The sequence below is a fragment of the Strongylocentrotus purpuratus genome, unplaced genomic scaffold (assembly GCF_000002235.5).
Source record: "Strongylocentrotus purpuratus isolate Spur 01 unplaced genomic scaffold, Spur_5.0 spur5_scaffold_8, whole genome shotgun sequence".
NCBI lineage: Eukaryota > Metazoa > Echinodermata > Echinoidea > Camarodonta > Strongylocentrotidae > Strongylocentrotus > Strongylocentrotus purpuratus.
In genome coordinates, this window is record NW_022145614.1 from 18,451,128 (window position 1) to 18,474,093 (window position 22,966).

General features: G+C 37.1%; 1 protein-coding gene across 3 annotated transcripts in view; it reads right to left on the reverse strand.

Moving 5' to 3' along the window:
• LOC100890216 overlaps positions 1-15,245 on the reverse strand; it is a 55,249-nt gene extending 40,004 nt beyond the window's left edge. The window contains exons 1-3 of one of the 3 annotated variants that reach the window (XM_030975132.1): positions 15,099-15,245; positions 2,818-3,012; positions 291-359 (exon numbers count right to left, since the gene is read on the reverse strand). In XM_030975132.1, coding sequence (XP_030830992.1) covers positions 291-359; positions 2,818-2,944 — 196 coding nt within the window. In that variant the 5' untranslated portion in view covers positions 2,945-3,012; positions 15,099-15,245. Of the gene's footprint in view, positions 1-290; positions 360-2,817; positions 3,013-10,212; positions 10,297-15,098 lie in introns of those variants that run through there. The other 2 variants (XM_030975134.1, XM_030975133.1) reach the window with 2 other exon arrangements.
• Positions 15,246-22,966: the final 7,721 nt, after the last annotated feature.

Below are 22,966 nucleotides of genomic sequence, written 5' to 3' on the forward strand. Positions count from 1 at the left end.
AAAAGTCTATCCACATTAAAACAACAACTAAAGATCATTTTTTTCTCCATAGAAGTAGTTTTTCTTTTTCTTCATTTTTTTTACGTTAGCGTTATGGTACTTGTTTGTGAAAATCGCAGTAACTCTGAAGTATGAGTGTCCACTATTATTATCTCATCAAAATCTCAAGGTTGAATGCCCCCCTCCACAAATAACCTATTGTTACTCTCTTTTAGTTTGAATAACAATGTTTGCATAATAGATGTATGTCTCTTTAAAATTGCTGATTGTTTGAACTTGATGTAACTTACCAACAGCAGGAGATGAAGGTGGTCTTGGAGGGAGATTCAGATTGACTTTCTTCACATCCACAGAGGCAGCTAAAACAAAATTATTCAACCCAAAAAATAAATTGTTCAATGACAACACATTAAAAAGAATTACTCAACACTTTTGAAAATTAGAGCAAAAATTCAAGGGACATCTGTATTTTCCATATGGATAGTACAGAGATATTTCAAGCAAAAACTAGATGGAACTTCGACTGCGCGCAGTCGAAAATGATGCCTCCGTCATAGAGCAATTTTACAAACCAAAACAGAAGAAATTTTTCAAATTCAAGTTCAATTGTAATCCATTAAGAGGTTCTCAGAATATCGTGATTACAAGCAATTTCTCATATACATATATGACCCTTTGATCTTTGACCTGATGACCCTAAAATCTACTCAGTTCATTGGCTCTGCAAGATGTCCTGACTTAAATAGTAATCCATCTGTCAGTTCTAATGAGAATGCATTCACAAGTTATTTTTGGATACATAATGAGCCCATGACCTTTGACCTCATGACCCATGAATCTACTCAGTTCATTGGCTCTGCAAGATACATACATGATCGAAATTTGGCAGGAATCCATCTATCTGTTCTAATGAGAATGCAATCACAAGCTATTTTTGCATACATAATGAGCCCTGTGACCTTTGACCTTTGACCTCGTGACCCCAAAATCTATTCAGTTCATCGGCTCTGCAAGATACATACATGATCGAAATTTGGCAGGAATCCATCGATCGGTTCTAATGAGAATGCAATCACAAGCTATTTTTGCATACATAATGAGCCCTGTGACCTTTGACCTTTGACCTCGTGACCCCAAAATCTATTCAGTTCATCGGCTCTGCAAGATACATACATGACCAAAATTTGGCAGGAATCCATCGATCGGTTCTTGAGATAATGCGATCACGAGCTCTTTTTGCATACCTGAGCCTTGTGACCTGTGACCTTTGACCTTGTGCCCCCAAAATCTAATCAGTTCATCGGCTCTGCAAGATACATACAAGACCAAAGTTTGGCAGGAATCCAGAGCTGCCAACCTCCAGAACAGAAAATCAGTAATCACAAGGCTCAAAATCAGTAATTTGGGGTATAAATCAGTAATTTCTTATGCGGCGCTATGAATCTAAAAAAACGGCACGCCAACACTGCGCGGACGCATGATTATCTGAAATTTTTGGTGATTTTACTCACACAAAGATGTTAAATATTGAATTTCAGGTCATCACAACACAGTTTATCATGAAACATGGCTTCTATTCACAGCACTCGCTACGATAAATCATATTTAATTTTTTTTTTTTTTTTAAAAAAAAAAAAAAAAAAAAAAAAAAAAAAAAAAAAAAAACATTTTTTTTTTTTAATCCGTAATTTGAGACAACATTCCGTAATGGTCGTTAATTTCCGTACCAATTACGGGAAATCCGTACTAGTTGGCAGCTCTGGGAATCCATCAATCGGTTCTTCAGATAACGCGATCACGAGCTGTTTTTGCATACATAATGAGCCCTGTGACCTTTGACCTTTGACCTCTTGACCCCAAAATCTAATCAGTTCATCGGCTCTGCAAGTAACATACATGACCAAAGTTTGGCAGGAATCCATTAATCGGTTCTTCAGATAACGCGATCACGAGAACGGGACGTACGGACGGACGGACGGACAACCCGAAAACATAATGCCTCCGGCTACTTCGTAACGGAGGCATAAAAAAGGAATTCATTAAAACGAAACTTACAACCATGCGCAACACACTTCCAATGCAGAAATGTCCATTTCGCATGCTGTTATTTCCATATTAGGAGTTTAGGACTTACTTACAAGTAGGTAGTTTTTTGTTGTTGTTTGGTATTATTGGCGTTTCATTCTTTTTGAGAATATTTACGCCTTTCAATTTTTGTTCTTTACTACATGTATTTGTAAATTCTTACTCTTAATAAATCTCTATTGAATTCTATTGAAGTATTGATCAACATTTAAGGGCATTTGGTTGATGTGCGGTATGTGCAACTCCCAAAACCCCCCAAACAAACGTTTTTTATGAAGGAAAAAACGTACTACCGTCATTTTGAGGAAAAAAAAATGAATAACTCCGGGAAAAACGCAATTGGCAGCTCTGTACATGCCAAAAAAAAATGTTGCAAAAGAGGCATGTTACAATCTATGACTATGAGGTGATGATAGATTTACAACATAGGATGACCCCCCCCCCCCCCTCCCTTGTTTTATTGTTTTAAATATTTGGGATTAATATAAGTCCCAAATAACATTACAACTCAGCACCAAATAATCTTTCTAAGCTGAAAGACTAAACCAGGAGATTCAACTCTTAAATTCATATTTTGAAACAAGTTTGGTTTTGATCAGTATAGAAATTTATGACAAAGACTATACTGCAATTGTTCAAACAAAACAATGTATTCTCTTCATTTTCCTCCGATGCCCTACAGCCAAAAGGTCCCCTCTTTCCTAAACATGAACGAGATGCTGACATACTCACAGGTAGCTTTGGCGAGCTGAGCTACTCTCTTCAGCTTGGTATTTGTTCCTGCCAGTTGGAAAGCTGCCACAGCCTTCACTTTCTTGGAGGCCGTCGGCCCTTGGTTCTTGGACACCTTGGTTCCCATCGTAGCCTCTCGTTTCAGATAGTCATGTACAGTCTAGTTCAACAACATCACACAGAAAAAGTCTACACCTGATGGGGAAATTGAAAATGATGTTATTGTTACATATATTTTTTGGGGAAGGATATTGTAGCAGATTTTAATTCTTCAAGTGCCATGTACACATATACATGTAGACCTCTGGAGTCTACGTACATAAACATTTTTTGTTTTAAATTTGGGAGTGAGACTATCAAAATAATATTAATGACATTTTTAATCTGGTGAGAATGTCATTTCATAAACAAAACACACTAGAAAAAATACGACATTACGTATTCTGGCTGGCACCTCGCTGCCTTATACTAATAGTAGGCTAGTTAGTATTATACTTTCACGTTTTTATTCATGTAGGTCTATACTACTAGTACTATAGTACGCCTATAATATAGGCCTAGTACTCTATATAGGGTCTAGTACTAGTTGTAGTACATGAATAAAAACATCAAATATTCAATCACCTCGATGCAAAAATATGAATCCGGGCTAACTCGGCCCACGGGACTACTCGGCCCAGCTGGAAAAACTGGGCCGAGATGTCCCGACCTGATTAATCGATCGAAAGATTTCAATGTGTATATGTTTGTGCTCTTTGTGACTTAATAATGCCCTTTCCAACCTAAATCTTTAATGGAATTGTGTTAAATGATACTAATGAAGACAATCTATGACTTATCTTTAGGTAAAATGACAAAAAAAATGACATTTCGGACAATTTACTCACAGCTCGCAATCCGCATTGCCGCACGTACATTAAATGCGCGTTGTATCTACTCGGACCACTGAAATTCGAGCAGTGTTTTTGTCGGTAAATCACTGCAAAAATATCATTTTTATCTCGTATGAAGGTCTATTTTTTATTCCTGACACAGATTTCATTATTGAGAAGTCGAATATAGTACATTTTAGACGAGATGGTTGATGTTTGTTCACATTCTTTCGTCCTGGCCGTAAATTAGCAGACTACTGCCTAGTGCTACCGCAGCAGCTCAGCTCAGTGTGCAGCTAGCCGTACAGCGCCGCCGGTCGGGTCGGCGGGGGAATTCACTGACTCGTGCCGGGCCGCTGCACTGCATTGCATGATTGTACTGCCCAATTTGATCGAGTGATGTGAGTATAACTAATCAAACTAGATCTATATCTACTGTATTATCATTATTCATTCCGAGTAGAATATCCAATTTGATTTAGTGAGTAAAATAGACCTAGATCTCTGTAGCTACATCATCATATTCTAGATTAGTCATTCAGAGTAGAATATCCGATTTATGAAGGAAGGAATGGAATTTTTCTTTTTTCATAATCAGATAATCATATTTTACTCCTAAAAGTTAGAGACTTGATAAATAGCTAGATCTAACTAAGGGCCTAGCCTAGTACTCTAAGCAGATTCTTCAGTGAGCTGAAGAATCGCCTTCTTATTTTTTTGGAGGGGGCTGCTTCAAAAAAATTCTACGAAAAGAAGGTATTGGCTTCAAGTTTTTTGTATAAATAATGTAGCCCCCACCAACCCCCCCCCCCCCAAACAAACCAAAAAAATCTCCTTTTTGTTCCCTTTTTCTGGGAATCAAAGAGATATATACAAAGCAAAGCAATTAAGACATGATTTTGCAATGACGTGCCGGTGCATGGAGGGGCAGGGGCAGAGGCGGCCCTCCCGGGGGGTGGGGGCAGGGGGGCACAGTGCCACTCCCCACTTTTTCAGATACCCCAAAAGTGCCCCTTTTTACATAGAAAAAGTGCCCTTTAATTTTGTAAGAAATGCCCCTTTTCCCTTGACAAGTGCCCCTTTTACTTAGTAAAAGTGCCCCTTCCCCCTTTTCACCTTTGACGTGTGCCCTTTTTTATTTTTGACACGTGCCCCTTTTCCTTCGGCATGTTCCCATTTTCCTTTGCAATAAGTGTCCATTTTCCATTCTCATAAATCTTGAAATAATCTTGAATAAGTGCCCTTTTTAATCTTTTTTTCAAACATGTCCTCATTTTTATTTAATTGTTCTAACTTTGTTTATTTATTTAGGTTTTTTTTTGCCTTGTAACTTGCATATATGAAATAATACATACCAATACCACAACACAAGGAATGGTGTGGCGTGTCATCTGTACTGGTTTCTGCATGTTACAATTTTTTTTGGGGGGGGGGGGGCTGGGGGTTAACAGATTTATAACTGATATCTGTGTACCTGTATAAATATGTATACTATAAATAAATAATAAATAAAAAAACAAAATTGCATTACCACAACGTGGCATAAAATTAATACACGATTACACCTGCTTATCATTTGTTATTATGAGTCTGCTTTATGTCATATTGTTGGAGTTTGTATCTTGGAGTCGTAAACAAATAATGTTTATTGCTATTATGTGTGTTTTTCAAACATGTCCTCATTTTTATTTAATTGTTTTAACTTTGTTTATTTATTTAGGTTTTTTTTGCCTTGTAACTTGCATATATGAAATAATACGTACCAATACCACAACACAAGGAATGGTGTGGCGTGTCATCTGTACTGGTCTCTGCATGTTACAATTTTTTTTTTTTTTGGGGGGGGGGGGGGCTGGGGGTTAACAGATTTATATCTGATCTTGTGTACCTGTTAATATGTACATACTATAAATAAATAATAAATAAAAAAACATAATTGCATTACCACAACGTGGCATAAAATTAATACACGATTACACCTGCTTATCATTTGTTATTATGAGTCTGCTTTATGTCATATTGTTGGAGTTTGTATCTTGGAGTCGTAAACAAATAATGTTTATTGCTATTATGTGTGTTTTTCAAACATGTCCTTATTTTTATTTAATTGTTTTAACTTTGTTTATTTATTTAGGTTTTTTTTGCCTTGTAACTTGCATATATGAAATAATACGTACCAATACCACAACACAAGGAATGGTGTGGCGTGTCATCTGTACTGGTCTCTGCATGTTACAATTTTTTTTTTTTTGGGGGGGGGGCTGGGGGTTAACAGATTTATATCTGATCTTGTGTACCTGTTAATATGTACATACTATAAATAAATAATAAATAAAAAAACATAATTGCATTACCACAACGTGGCATAAAATTAAAACACGATTACACCTGCTTATCAATTGTTATTTTGAGTCAGCTTGACGTCATATTGTTGGAATTTGTATCTTGGAGTCATAAACAAATAATGTTTATTGCTATTATGTGTGTTTTTCAAACATGTCCTTATTTTTATTTAATTGTTTTAACTTTATTTATTTAGATTTTTTTTGGCCTTGTAAATTGCATATGAAATAATACGTACCAATACCACAACACAAGGAATGGTGTGGCGTGTCATCTGCATGTTACAATTTTTTTTTGGGGGGGGGGGCTGGGGGTTAACAAATTTATATCTGATCTTGTGTACCTGTAAATATGTACATACTATAAATAAATAATGAATACAAAAATAAAATTGCATTTCCACAACGTGGCATAATACATAATGGAGACAATGTTGATGATGTAAGGGATGGAGATGATGAGAGGGATTGGTGAGGGATGTTGATGATGAGAGGAATGGAGATGATATTGATAATGAAAGGGATGGAGACAATGTGAGGGATGGAGGTGATGAGAGGGATGGAGACAATGTGAGGGATGGAGATGATGAGAGGGATGGAGACGATGTGAGGGATGGAGAATTGGAGATGATGAGAGGGATGGAGACAATTTTGATGATGTAAGGGATGAAGACGATATTGATGATTAGAGGGATGGAGACGTCTCCATCCCTCCCGTCTCCATCCCTCTCATCGTCTCCATCCCTCTCACCATCTTGTCACCATCTCCATCCCTCCCATCATCTTCATCCCTCACACTGTCTCCATCCCTCACACCGTCTCCATCCCTCACACCGTCTCCATCCCTCTCATCATCTCCATCCCTCTCATCATCTTCATTCCTCACACCGTCTCAATCCCTCACCAATCCCTCTCATCAATGTCTTCATCCCTTACATCATCAACATTGTCTCTTTCCCTCTCATCCCCTCCATCCCTCACCAATCCCTCTCATCATCTCCATCCTTCCCATTGTCTCCATCCCTCTCATCATGTCCATCCCTCTCATCATCTCCATCCCTCTCATCATCTCCATCCCTCTCATCATCTCCATCCCTCTCACCATCTCCATCCCTCTCATCATCTCCATCCCTCTCATCATCTACATCCCTCTCACCATCTCCATCCCTCTCATCATCTCCATCCCTCTCTTCATCTCCATCCCTCTCATCATCTCCATCACTCTCACCATCTCCATCCCTCTCACCATCTCCATCCCTCTCATTGTCTCCTTCCCTCTCATCATCTCCATCCCTCTCATCTTTATCCCTCTCATCATCTTCATTCCTCTCAACTCTTGTTCTTTTTGGTTACTAAATAGTAATCAATTATACTGCTTTATTGCTGATTTTTTTTATTAATTTTTTTTTTTGGGGGGGGAGTGGAAATTCGTTTTGACCCCCCCCCCCCACACACACACACTTTTCGTTGGGAGGAGGGCGAGTCCCCTGCCCCCACTTCTGGCGCCTATGATCGCAAGAATGGCTGGATTTCTGAAAAAGGGGCACCTACAAAGGGACACATCAACAATAATAAAAAACCATTTTTAGATATTTGTATAAAGGCCTACGCCTTCGTCAAGATTGTGAATACATTACCACGAATGACATCAATATTTGTTTATTTCTTTACGTGGAACAACATTATTGTTTAAGCAACATACTTCGCGATTTGGTGTGATGGACTGAATATCGATTTTCGAGCAAGCGAGCTAAAAGTGTAAGGTCCCATTTGAAAAATTACATGATGAATATTAAAGACAATTTAATGAAGAAAGACTGAAAAGTTCTTTTATGTAATTATGAGTAACATTATAATTAAAACATCTGAGAAAGAAAAGTAGGCACCTATCAGAAGGGAAAAGGACATGTACAAAATGATAAGGGGGCACTTTAGGGGAACCTGAAAGAGTGGAGGCACAGTGCCCCCCCCCCCAACCAAGAATACCGCCTCTGACTGTGGGCAAAAGTGCGAAACTAACCCAGAAAATCTAGAAATAAACCACATTCCAATTTTATTTCGCGGGTCCACTGCCCACCCCCCCCCCCTATCAGTACGCCAGTGCTTCCAGTATCCTACCATTAAAAAAATTCTGGGACAGAAAAATGCAGCTGTTATAGACCTCTAGATCAAAAGTATATTATTGTTACAAGGGAAATCAACTTTATTCTTTGTAATTGCTGTGTTTTTAAAAGCACGAAAATCATGAAAAATGACAATTTCATTTCAATATATATTATTGTTACAAGGGAAATCAACTTTATTCTTTGTAATATTTGACTGTTTATAAAAGCACAAAAATCATGAAAAATGACAATTTCATTTCAATATATATTATTGTTAAAAGGGAAATCAACTTTATTCTTTGTAATGACTGTGTTTATAAAAGCACAAAAATCATGAAAAATTACAATTTCATTTCATTTTAGATCTAGAAATCATGATGGGAAAAAGTGTGGCGAGTTGTCCGAAAAGGCTGTGGCGAGTTGTCCAGGGTATTGTGGCGGGTTGTCCAGGGTATTGTGGCGGGATGTCCAGGGTATTGTGGCGGTTGTCTTGGGGCGGGTTGTCTTTGTGGCGAGTTGTCTGGACCCCATTTCGTTGTACCGTTCTCGACTCTTTATCCTTATCTGAATTTAGTTCCATCCCCCCTTCCCGCGCGGAAGCTTTGATGTTTCATCAAATAATTAGAGAAAGAAGACGATTCGTTGCACCGTTCTCGACTCTTAATCCTTTTTCTTCCTACGTCCTCTTCCTTTTTCTTTTTTTTTTGGGGGGGGGGGAGGGGGGGGCGACCGCCCCCACTGCCCCCCCCCCTCCCTGGCTACGCGCCTGCCCCTCCAAAATAAAAAAAAAGAAGGCGATTCTTCAGCTCACTTCTCTTACAGTACTAGGCTAGGCCCTTACGAGAGATCTAGCTATTTATCAAGTCTTTAACTTTTAAGAGTAAAATATGATTATCTGATTATGAAAAAGAAAAATTCCATTCCTTCATTAATCGAATATTCTACTCTGAATGACTAATCTAGTGTATGATAATGATGTAGCTACAGTAGATATAGATCTAGGTCTAGTTTACTCACTAAATCAAATTGGATATTCTACTCGGAATGAATAATGACAATACAGTAGATATAGATCTAGTTTGATTAGTTATACTCACACATCACTCGATCAAATTGGGCAGTACAATCATGCAATGCAGTGCAGCAGCCCGGCACGAGTCAGTAAATTCCCGCGCCGACCCGGCCGGCGGCGCTGTACGGCTAGCTGCACACTGAGCTGAGCTGCTGCGGTAGCACTAGGCAGTAGTCTGCTAATTTACGGCCAGGACGAAAGAATGTGAACAAACATCAACCATCTCGTCTAAAATGTACTATATTCGACTTCTCAATAATGAAATCTGTGTCAGGAATAAAAAATAGACCTTTATACGAGATAAAAATGATATTTTTGCAGTGGTTTTCCGACAAAAACACTGCTCGAATTTCAGTGGTCCGAGTAGATACAACGCACATTTAATGTACGTGCGGCAATGCGGATTGCGAGCTGTGAGTAAATTGTCCGAAATGTCATTTTTTTTGTCATTTTACCTAAAGATAAGTCATAGATTGTCTTCATTAGTATCATTTAACACAATTCCATTAAAGATTTAGGTTGGAAAGGGCATTATTAAGTCACAAAGAGCACAAACATATACACATTGGTATCTTTCGATCGATTAATCAGGTCGGGACATCTCGGCCCAGTTTTTCCAGCTGGGCCGAGTAGTCCCGTGGGCCGAGTTAGCCCGACTCCAAAAATATTATAAGGACATACAGGAATCTCTCTAGCATGGTAATATTTTGATTAAAAAATATAACATATAATTGGGCACCTCACTGACATCATCGAGATAATCCTGCCACGGCCTCGTTGAGTAATTAAATTATGTAATAATTCAGGCGTTTTAACTTTTACTGCTGGAAATTATACTGAAGATGGAAATCGTACTGATTATGATATTGATAGTGATAAATGTTGCGAGAGCAGAGCGAGTGGGAGTGAGAAAAAAAAAACACTTAATTTTCTTTAAAATGTTATTTCTGCATGAAAATACATAGCAATAGATCTAGATGTTTAATGAATTTTTCTTGCGGCACCTGATCCGAAAAATAGGCAGACGAGATGTCCTGCCGCATGCACCCCAGTTGCCGGAGCGCGTACACCGCGGTTGAAAAACGCTGCCATAAACGATCGAGCCCGAGTCCGAGCCGGGCGAGCCGTGCCGAGCTTCCAGCCCCGCGAGCCGTGCCGAGCTCCCAGCGGATAGCATACGAAGAGCGGCACTAGAGGTCGGGGCGTGGCCGAGTCAAAGGATACGTCACACTTCATGCATATTCATTATACAGCGCGCGCGTAATACAAACGCGACATAATGCTAGTCATAATGCCAGTGCGGCATGCATGTACTTCTCAGATCCTCATTCGACCAAATACAATGAAAACGATTACCGGTGCTCTCAAATTTAGCCATATTTTGTCGTAAAATAATGTTCCGCTTGTGATTCATTCATTCATTCATTCATTCATTCATTTCGGTTTATTGTGTCAAAATTCAATGTTAAAACAGTCGGCGACTGATACAAACAAAGATTACAAAGTTCAAAGAAATAAAGAGAAATTACAAATAATCATGTACATCAATATGGAACGATCACATATTAGTTTAAGGAATAAATTAACAATGATGATAATGGTAACTTCAATATATTGCAAAGATTACAAAGTTCAATAAAGAGAAATTACAAATACATGTACATTAATATGGAAACGATCACATTAGTTCAAGGAATAAACTAACAATAATGATAATGGAAACTTCAGTATATTTCACATCATACATAAAACAAATCGAACTTACATGGATGAGTGGGTAAAAAAAAAGGTAACAAAGAGAGAATGGACAAAGCATTTCATTTCCTTTTCTCGTAATATTTAGATTTTGAGCCTTTACATTTTAAACACATTAACATAAATTGATAGGTAAAATGTGATGGTGATATTAATTGTGATGTGGGGACATTTTTTAACATATTAATCGGATTTACATGTTTTAAAAATAAACAACTCTATACTAGTAAATATGAAGAAAGTTGGAAATTAAGAAATGAAAAGGGCACCTGTAGAAGATCTAAAGAATCACCTCAAGTTCCGCTCCTTTATTAATGTGTTCTTTATATCACAGACCCGACCGCCGCTAGTGCCGCTCATACGACCTCTAGTTCTGCCCCTTTATTAATATGTTCTTTATAATCACAGACCCGACCGCTAGTGCCGCTCATACGACCTCTAGTTCTGCACCTTTATTAATGTGTTCTTTATATCACAGACCCGACCGCTAGTGCCGCTCATACGACCTCTAGTTCTGCTCCTTTATTTGTGTTCTTTATAATTATGACAGACCCGACCGCTAGTGCCGCTCATACGACCTCTAGTTCTGCTCCTTTATTAATGTGTTCTTTATATGACAGACCTGACCTCTCGTTCTGCTCCTATAACCTGCTGTGTATAATTTACTGTAGTATCTTCTAAAAAACTGCGTTCTAACCATTCATTTCATAAAACTTGATAAGATCATGTTTTAAAGTTTTGTTCCCACTTAATTTTTGCTCATTTTAAACATTCAACTACATAAACATTTACATGTAAATCAATTTCAACAACCTAAAAAATAAAGATCAAACAAATATTCTGCTTGGTTGAGTGTTATTATATTGCCATTAAGTTCACATTATAAAATGGTAATGTATCGCATAGATTATGTATGGAGTTTCTAGACTGAACCGATGAACGTTATTTTTATGTACTTAACAAAGATTTTGTTAACAAACTTCTCCATCAACTCAAATTTACACTGGAAGAAAAAAAACTGTGACCTGATAAAAAATAGAATGCTTTACCACAGAACTAGTTTTTAATTAAAAGTTTGTTTTCTTTCAAAGATTGGATCAGAAAAAATATATATATATATGCTACAAACCCTGTGATCAGGGGCGGCGATCCCGGGGGACGGGGGGACACGTCCCCCCCCCCCCCCCCTCATTTTTTTTAGGGGGGGGGGATCGTCCCTCCCTGAAAAATTGAAAAAGTGAGAAAAAAAGTGTATATCAAATACTGACTAAAGACTGCAACAAACTTTTAGGCTCTGGAGGGCCCTAGAGTGCAGCGTTTAGACAAATAAAAATGCAAAAATCTTCTCGCTCCGGAGCTACGCTCCCTCGCATAATATTCTCTAAAGTGTACAGTAAATATTCTAGAAAAGTGAAGTGTGAAAAAGGTATATTGCTTGTTTTTATACTATTCTTTTGCTAATTAAAGTATGTAATTTGTTAATACAACAAAACTTCAAAAACCTGTGAGGGGATAGTCACTTCCGTAACCTCTACCCCTCTCGTTCACTTTGCCTTCTCGCCTTGGCATAATGATGAGGAGGGGGGGGGGGCTTGGGGGGCAGTTGCCCCCTAATAAAATTCAAACTTGATTTATTTCTAACTCGATACCAGTGATTTACAAATGTTGCTGAAATGGTATGGTTTTTCCCTGAGCTTCTGGGGGCTCTGCCCCCTGGACCCCACCAAGGGTCCTATGGCTGGCCCCTGTTTGCTCATCTGACCGTTATTAAATGCCTAAAACCCCTGAGCTTCATGGGCCTACGCCCCTGGACCCCACCAGGGGCTCTAAGACGAGCCCCTGGATGCTCATCTGACCGTTATTAAATGCCTAAAACCCCTGAGCTTCATGGGCCTACGCCCCTGGACCACACGCCACTTTACGCTCTACTTGTTATATGCTCCATTTGCTCTACCTAATAAAATACTTTAGCCTCCCCCTCTATGAAAAACGTTCCGCGAGGCCTGCATGTACAATGTTAGAGTGGGGATGCGGATTCCCCCCCCCCCCCGTTTTTGTTCAATATATACGCCACTGCTCCCCCGTCTCTTACATTTCGTCCCCCCCCCCCCGGTCATGAAAAGAAATCGCCGCCCCTGTCTGTGATACCACATACAGTATTGGATTGTACAAATTTAACTTTTTCAGCAAATGACTTTAGTATCAAACATAATATGCCCAGTCTGACAATATAAAATATCAAGTATCCAATATCAAGTATTTCACAACAATAATAAAAAATAAGTAATCTATTTTCCCTTTATTATGTTAGCTCCCCCCCCCCCCCCAAATTCTTATGGCTGGCCATACAAAATATTACAACCCAAAACAAAACAAAACAAAAACCACACAATTATTCACCATCTTGCGTGCAGGGTTGGGTTAAAATATAATTGAGAGCAGAAAGAATGACAGTATCATCTTTCTGACGACGTATTTGGGCTTTTCAATAGCTCATGGTAAAATTAATTTATGAGCTATATATTTCTTAATATATATTTATATTTATATTTATATCTATTTTGTTTTCAGTGATATTTTTTATATATATTTGTCTAAACTCTTAAACCTCAAATTACAACACGTAATTACCAATTTGACTATCATTATTTTTTTTATTTAAAAAAACAACAACTAAGAAATGCATATAAAATATATGAGATACTGAAACACTTACTGATGCATTCATTAGAGCCAATGTGTTGACTACATCGATAATAAGCACGAGTTGAATACTTGTCGGTTGTCAGTCAAAACAAACTTTACAAAGACATGAGGAGTATAACCTTGAAATCACATCAACACATATGTATAATACTCATGCTGGTTTCTATATGGGCAAAAAAGGAATCATCTTTAACAGTGCTCAATGAAACTATGAAGGGTTTCGTTCAATTAAAAAAAAAAAAAAATCATATTTATTTGCTCTGACATATTTCCCTTTGCTTTTTACAACTTCATAGTCAGGCCCTAGTAACTGATTACTTTCACTATGACATGAATTGTTGAAATGAACAGATAACCTATTGGTTATCTGTTCATTTCAACAATTCATGTCATAGTGAAAGTAATCAGTTACTAGGGCCTGACTATGAAGTTGTAAAAAGCAAAGGGAAATATGTCAGAGCAAATAAATATGATTTTTTTTTTTTTTAATTGAACGAAACCCTTCATAGTTTCATTGAGCACTGTTAAAGATGATTCCTTTTTTGCCCATATAGAAACCAGCATGAGTATTATACATATGTGTTGATGTGATTTCAAGGTTATACTCCTCATGTCTTTGTAAAGTTTGTTTTGTTTTTATAGTAACTATAACTTGTTCATGGATTTGAATATTATATGTTATTCGATGGAAACTTGAATACATACAAACTCATTTTTTGGTTTTGGTTAAGGGCTGAGGTTGACTTTGCCTTTCCAGTGCTACAGCATCAAAAGGAATTCAGGTCGCTGAAGCTCATAGATTTATATCCTGAACATGTCAAATGTACCACTTAAACATATTTTCATAGATGATACAAAAATGTCCCCACATCACTTAATCACATAATACTGGACACTATTTGTGTCCAGTTATTGTTATGCATGCTGAGTAATAAAGGAGCAAACGTAAATATACTGGACCTCAGTAGGGACATCAAAGGATACATAACCATCTGTTTTATTAGAATTTGTATTTTTTCTTTAATTCTAAAAAGAAAAGAAAAAAAAAAGATTCTTGTTGTTGTTAAAAACCTGCATTGTAAGTAATGGTCACTGAACCGATTGATCAATGGCTGCACTAAAATTCATATTAAAATTTCTCTTTTATGATTAAACAAAGTATTTTGGACATCTATCCTCAACATCAAGCTAGGGATGAGCAAAATATAAATCAGCTGTTACATACCGTTCGTGTTCGAGTTTGTATCGCGCGCGCTGTATAATGAATATGCATGAAGTGTGACGTATATTTTGACTTGACCACGCCCCCGACCTCTAGTGCCGCTCTTCGTATGCTATCCGCTCCCAGCCCCGCGAGCTCCTAATTCTAGATCTACAATGTCAATGAAATGAAGGTTAAAAAAGAAGCGTCAATTAGATAGTTCAATACCTGCTTATATCCAGAGCACTTCTTCTTCTAGTTCATTGATCCTTTTAACGGTATGGACCTGGTTGTTCGTTAATTGATGATGGCGATTTTACTCCGAGGTACAAAAGAAGCTTTCTTCTTCTTCTTGTTGAGTTTATTTTGTGTATGGCCAATTAGGATTAGCTAGAGCTGGCCTTAAACATGTGCGTATTGCAAAGAAATCTGATCCAGCTAGTACTCATATTTCTATTTAAAAATATTATGATAATCAATACAATTCGTTTCTAGTGTTTAATATCATAAATATATTTCTTAGTAACCCAAAATAGAAGTTTAGAAGATTACTCATGTAGTCATCTTCTATGTATTTCTTTATTGGTCTTGAAACAGACTAGTCAATTACAATCGTTTACACGTTTCCATAGTGCGATCTGCGTACATGTAGCTGCGTTATTTGCCTATTCATGTGTTTCTTATGTAATCTCTATTAGTACAGTGAAGTATTGTTCTCGTATTATGTCCATACATCCTTTGATAAAATTCATATAGCAGTACGTTAACACAAATGTATTACATTATACCTAACATTATCGAATTTCATTAGTTATTCATTAATAAATCAAAATCTAATAAATTTTGTAAAATCATAATTACGTCGAAGTTCGGATAGTCTATAATAGCCTTCTGTTCTCTCTCAAATTAAGCATTAGAGTGATTAGATCCTTGTGGTCTACATGGCACATGAATATATTTATATATTAGTTTTTATATATTTGTTGGTATATATTTGTAGCGTAGCTAGCAGCTTCACGTGCTTTTGTTAGCAGTGGCAATTAATAAAGAGTTTATAACTCTTGTTGTAGTTGTTGAAATCTTGCCCTTCAATATGTGTACTTGTTTGGTGCCAAAGAACCTTTCCTTTTTAAGATATTCTTTTGATTACCGTCTTAGTTGTAAAGATCTTTGTACCATGTATCTGTATTTCTGCCATGCGCCACTGCATAGCTACTTGCGCCCTCTATATAGCAAACAATACCTATATAAGTGGTGACCGTTCAGTGGTCCTATATGGTCCCCCTTTTCTTATGTTAATTGAGAGCTGATTTGATGAGGTAACCACCTGCCAGTGACCAGGCAGAGAGGTTCAATAAAATGTATCCTGGTCAAACTAGTGCAGATAGGTTAATATGATAAAAAAACAAACCTGTTAAACCTTCCAACCTTTCAAACCTCTCAAACCAATGTAGGCCTATTATGTACAGGGCCCGTTTAATAAAACCTTTAATCAATATACACTGTCGCTCATATAGTTGGAATATTTTTGTTTTTCCCCAATTGATGGAATTATTTTAAAAATAATTTAAAAATAATAGATCTAGATAATACATTCTCAGATTTTATAGAATAATAATTTGCCAATGTGTGTTTTGCGTGACTGCTAAAGCATGTGTATGCTACTATGCTTATCAACTAGGGGACCTACGCCCTTAAGTCATAAATGACAGTAATGAGGATTAATGCCCCACGAAAGGGCACTAACATAGCACATCGACACGGTTTTGATCCTGGGGCCTGACAGTTACGAGGCCATTGCTTTGTCACCAAACCATGACTGTACGCAGCGGGGGCTAGGGCAGGGGGCAGTTTTAATAAATAAAAAGAAAAAAAAAGAAAATGCAATAATTTTTCAAAAATCTATTACCTTTTACCCCGGTTCCCAACTCAATTCTTCTTTTTTTTTTTTTTTTTCCCCGTCTTTAAAAAAAAAGAAAGTTTTTTGGTCAGGGGGGGGGGGGGGGCGCTCGCCCCATAGATCCGCACCTGCCTTTTATTACATGAGATGGGAAATAGCACGTAGGCCTACATCGACACTATAGGTGACCAAGTTTTATTATTGCCTAAAAATACAAATATTGTGTCTTTCATGACATACAAAATGTATATTTTCCCCTTAAAATAGTAAAATGATATGAGTTGTGCAGCAGTAGCCTATACATGACACATAATTATAAATTAATGTACACAACTCTCGTCATACCTTTATTTCGGTGCTAATTATGGCAGGTACCATTTATAACATCCAAACTTATCTTCACTCTAACACATCCATGTATTGATTGGTGTAAAATATATGACGTGTATGATCAATCATTTATAAATAGTATTTTGATACGAGGAATGGGGAGAGGCTGAAAGACCTCACAAAGCCTGATTCGTTTTTTGTTGGACAAAAGTTGAAAAAGTAAATGTTCCAAGAAATTTACAAATGATAAAATCGCTGATTTGTGTTAGTATACAACGTAACCAGCCGATTGAAACCAAGCTACATGTATCTTGCAAGGTTTAAGTGTCAGTGATTAAATGGGTGGCATTCTTTATTACGAATAACTGTGAAATTATGTTTCTCATGATATTTGACGAAGGGGCCTGTTATAATGACTTCGATATTGATGGTCATGTGCTGATAATAGTGTACAGGATATCCACTCGTAAAGGAGTCATATTAGAGCTCAATTAGTTTGATAGTTGAATCCACTCCAAAAATGATAATGAAATCCACTCCAAATAGTGGATTGGTTTACTCTTTTGAGTGTCGATTCCGTTATAATTTTGAGCATGGATTTCCACTCAAAATCAAAGCGATCCCTAATAATTATGAGTCCTATAAAAGTGTGGATAACTACTCCTGAACCCATGGTGTATTAAGAAAGTACGTTTAGCAAAAAAAAACAAGATTTCCCATTTTCTATTTTCAACTTCAATTTCTATTTCGATTTAACGAAATCAACTTTGTCTTTCCATATTGCATAATGCATAGCAGTAAACAGGTTTGTTTGATAGCTATGCGAATATACTCTCCATTTCAGATCCTCTCTCAAATATTTTAATCAAACAAACAATGCGATGGACAAGTTATTGATATTGAACTATACATATTTTTTATTATCTTAATTTATTATGATTAATTGTGCAATCTCATTCTTTTATAAAGTGACAGAAAACGTCGGAATTGATGAAAGATCTGAACAAACCACCTTGACAGCTGTAACAGTTGATGGCTTATTTTCTTCGGGGAGAGGGGGGGGGGGGGTGGGGGTATTTACAATGTGATTCACATAGCCCTCTCCGCTGCCCTATTTGTCGATTTGCTTTGTAAACGTCTTTCGAAATCTGAAATGAAACATCGAAATCAGATATTGCTTAGCTAAAAATTGAATACAACATTTTCAATTCCTATATTTTCTGCACGGTAATGGTTTTGTTTAATAAAAATAATCGTCAAGTTGTATTAAACACATATTTCTTTCAAGTCATTTCTTAGTTAGTTATGATTGTTGCCTTAGCGTTTGGAGTAATACAATCGATACAGGTTTAGAGGCGATGCATTACAAGTAAAAATGCTTTAGTAAAAGCTCAGCAGTTTTGCTTTATATCGGCACGACATCCTTAAGTACACACTGTAGCTAATTTCCTTCCATTCCAGTAGAAATATTGCATACAATGTTGTTAAGCTCCGTTTAGACACGAAGGGGCATACATTAGGATCAAATAATACTTCATATGACAATGCTCTTGAAAGACTGAAATTGCCAACTCTTGTGACTCGAAGAGAAAAACTCACCAAAGATCTGGCTATTGCATTAGAAACGAATTTATTGTGCAAATCATGGTTACCGCCACAATACGAAGCGTCAATAAGTATCAAGGATTTTCTTGTAAAACTAAGCGATTCCAGAACAGTGCTCTTTCCAATCTCACACGTATTTTAAACTTTCACTATGCGAATCCAATATAATCGCCTTAATAGCTGTGCAATATTATGTTATTTTTAACAGTGGGGCAATATCAATCAGTCATTTTAAATTCCGTATATATTTTACTACCTATCACATTTTAAATTACTGCTTGTACACATTATATTTATTTCCTTTTTTCTTGATCTCATGTTGTTATTTTATACTTGCATTGTATTGCCTGCACTGTGAAAAGCATGAACAATTAAGACTATGACTGCCATTCATGTCTTTAATAAACCTTGATTGAATTAAAATTGAATTGAACCACGGTGGTAATTTTATGTTACATTTCTGTATAACACAGAGCTCATCGCGTATAGGACCTCTGTTGCGCGCCGCCGCCATTCATTTACACGTGGAAAAAAAATGGCGGGTTCTATGCGGCGGTTTACCGCCACGGGTTTACCGCGACATATCTGAAAGAGCCTTAAAGGTACTATGTCCCTTTTGCAGCCAATCTCAAATTCTGTAGAACTTTGCAGGAATTATGAATATATCATGTATGTTCTATCTGTGAAATTTAAACGTTAGCAGTGTCCTAATATTCAAATTATGCAAGGAAACCCGTTTACTTGCTAGACTTCACTGTCAGACACTATTGAGTGACTGACTGGTTTTTCTTCTTCTTTGGTAATACATACATAAAATGAGATGTAAAGGGTACATGAGTATTTGTCTACACCAATAACCAAATTCTTGTGATGGCCAAAATTAAACTGATTGAATCTTTGCGCAGCATAAATCGTATGACCATTCAGTACAATGGTCTGAAAATCAAGACTATTATTTATTGGCTCTATAGCTCCTAAGTCGATTTGACAACTAATAGTCGTTATTTTTACACTTGAAGACATTTTCAAGCCCCACCTTTTTTAGGGAAGTTCTAAATTAGTATTATCTTTCAAATGCCGTTGGAATTTAACCTTTTAATTTTTTTGGCCTGCAAATGAGACACAGTACCTTTAAGACTGACAAAACATTTCACGAACTCTTTGAAATTATAATGATAAAAACATCTCAATTGACAATTCGATGAGTTACCTGTCATGTATATACTTGCATAATGATCAACGCAGGGTATACATACAATAACAAATCGTATAAGAGTTGAAATCGACAATGATTAAAACAAAATGACAATGAAAAATGCCAATGTTATTTTATGTGCATGTAATGATTAAATATATTTTCTCTTTCCAAAAGAATGGTAACGATATACAATGCTATTTTGAGGGTAGGCCTACCCTCTTCTACGACAAGCTTATTCATATAACTTTGTACAAGAAGCTTTAAAAAAGTCAATCGAAACCACATTGCTATGCATCTCTCCCACCGCTCTCTACCTTTCTCTCCTTCTGAAATAAATATTACAATCATGTCATTAATATCTTCACCAGGTCTATTGTTTCTCATAATATTTCAATCTCTCGTCTTCAACAAAGTCGTCGCTGCTGACACCGGAGCCGCCTACCACCTGGTTGTTGAGCTCGCACACACCGTTGCCGATGTTAAATGACACGCAGTCATCTCGCTTGTTACACTCGGCACCGCATTTGACCAATGACAAGCCATGTTTGGTTTTGATCACGTGATTTCGAAGGCGCCATCCCTGGATCTGCTTGAAGAGAGAAGCCTTTTGACGGACTACGTTTGCTTGAACTGGCACTGGATGTACTATGGAGTATAAGGTTAAAGATATTTTTGAAGAAGTAATATTTATTAATTGATTTATTTATTTAGTTATATCTCCGTAGGGTAGTTCCGTTCAAGGCAACCAAAATAACTGTTGATGGCTTGCTTTCCAAGGAAGCCCTATATTAACAACATCTTAACATATATGAAACACATTGTACATAACAAAGAACAAAATCAGTTCATAACAATATCATATTAAATCTATTTATTATAAGATAAGATGAAACGATTATTGAACATGACATTTTGAAGTCTATAGGAATTTAAAAAACAACACAATATTATAAATTAAAAGACAAATCTAAGCGATAAGAATTAGAATACCGAAAAAGAAGAAGGAAACAATCTTTAGTCTTAAGAGAGAGTGAATACTATACTCCTCGTTCTTCCATTGCTGCAGACTTTGATAATGCGATATATGAGCCTTTTGTGCATGGAGAATTATTCATATGAATATTTTTCTTGAAAGAAACTACAAAATAGTCTAAACAAACATGCATGCACAAAAATAGATCCGTTCACGTTTCTTTCTCTGACATAAATATTGACTTTGCTTAACAATAACCAGGTTAGTTTGGATGTTGGTTGGTTGGATGTGGAATGCCTTCTACATACATACATGTATGTTCTTATGTTCATGTGAAACAATTTTTTAAATATTTTTTTTTAATATTTTTTTTTTGTGGGGGGGGGGGGGGAGTCAAGCAGTTTTGTTGTATGAACAAAGAACCAGCACGAACACGCTCTAAAAGAGAAACAAATGCAAATTTTGAAGAATTTGAGGAGAGATCATATTCTGATATCAAATGCACTTTGCCATCCTCGACATGACTATAATTATGTATATGCAGGTTTATAAGTGGGGGATTGTGTGTGTGTGAGTGTGTGTGTCCATATAATTCGTCCTTGTTTTCACGAAGTGACGGTAGTGAGGAAAATCGTCACGCAAAGTGAACGCAATTTTTTTTCACTACCGTCACTTCGTGAAAACAGCGACGAATATGTGCTGTTTATAAGGTTTTCGCATATAGGTTTATAAGCTTTTTAAAAGTAGCTAAATCAAAGTAAAAGTATTACCGAATCATAAAATATAACTTTCTCAGCACGCACCGTTTTCTGTTTCACAGATATAATGGTACTCATTAAAATAATAAGTGTCCTTCCATTCGTATTGTGACCATGGCCTTGACATTCGGAAACACTCTCCTCCTTCATTAAAAGCCGTGTCAGCGAAGTTGCTATAGTTCAAGCTTGAGCCGTCCAACCATGTTGTAGTAGGTACATTGTCCAACCAAGTCGCTTTGGATAACCCTATCCAGTACCCTTTCTCTTTGTCAGGGCGGGAGTCGACCAGGAACTCTTGTTCGTCCTGAGATCCGATGAAGACCAGGTGCATCCCAAGACTGGCACATGATGCTATTGACGTTTTGAAGTTAGACGCATCGAGGGAGAAATAGTAACAGGACCCGCCTAGTTCGGTTTGGTTTGGATAGCAAGCTGTGACAAAGAGAGAAAATGGAGAGATATAGAGATATGGTTCTCGTGCCTTTTCAACGGCAGCGCCTGTCTTGTGGAATCAGCTTCCTGACCAGCTTCGAGTTGTTGGAAGCATTGACGGCTTTGGAAGAGGCCTGAAAACCTATTTGTTTTCAAGGGTCTCCTCCTAGAGTTGATTTGTCCGTTGCTGGTTGGGAGGCTGATTCGACATGATGAGTGTCTGTCCGTTTGTTGAATTTTTTATATGTAATGTTAATTAATTTAATAGGTGTAATTATAGGTGCATTAATTGGTTTACTTTTTCATAAATATTTGTTGTCATTTGCTTATCTATTTTGTTATTTATTGTTGTATTAGTGTTGTTTATATATTCAAATGTAAAGCGCATAAAGAAATTTACAATTTATTATGCGCTACACAAATATACTCTATTATTATTATTATTATTGGGGAGAGGGGGAGGCTCGGGAGAAAGACAGACAGACAGAAACAGAGAGGGAGAAGAAAAAAGGGAGGGAGAGAGAAACAGACACACACACGCAGACAGACGGACAGAAACAGAGATACAAAGAGAGGGTAGGGAGGGAGGGAGAGAGAGAGAGGGGGAGAGAGATTTGGGGGTGGAGTGGTGAAACAAGGATGGAGACGTGTAAAGGGAGATCGAATCGAAACGAAGGAGAGCTCGAAAATATCAATAATTCGGTAAGTACTCAAACTTTTCATTTTATGTGACGAGATAATCTTCACAGAGAGGAAATAGAGGAAGGGAGGATATATGGGGGATCATCAGGTCAAGCTTATGCTTTTGATGCTCTGGCTACCTTAACTTTTTTTAAATTGTTGGGAAAAACTTTTAACCATCGTGTTCATAGGTGCATAAATAATATTGTTATCCATCCC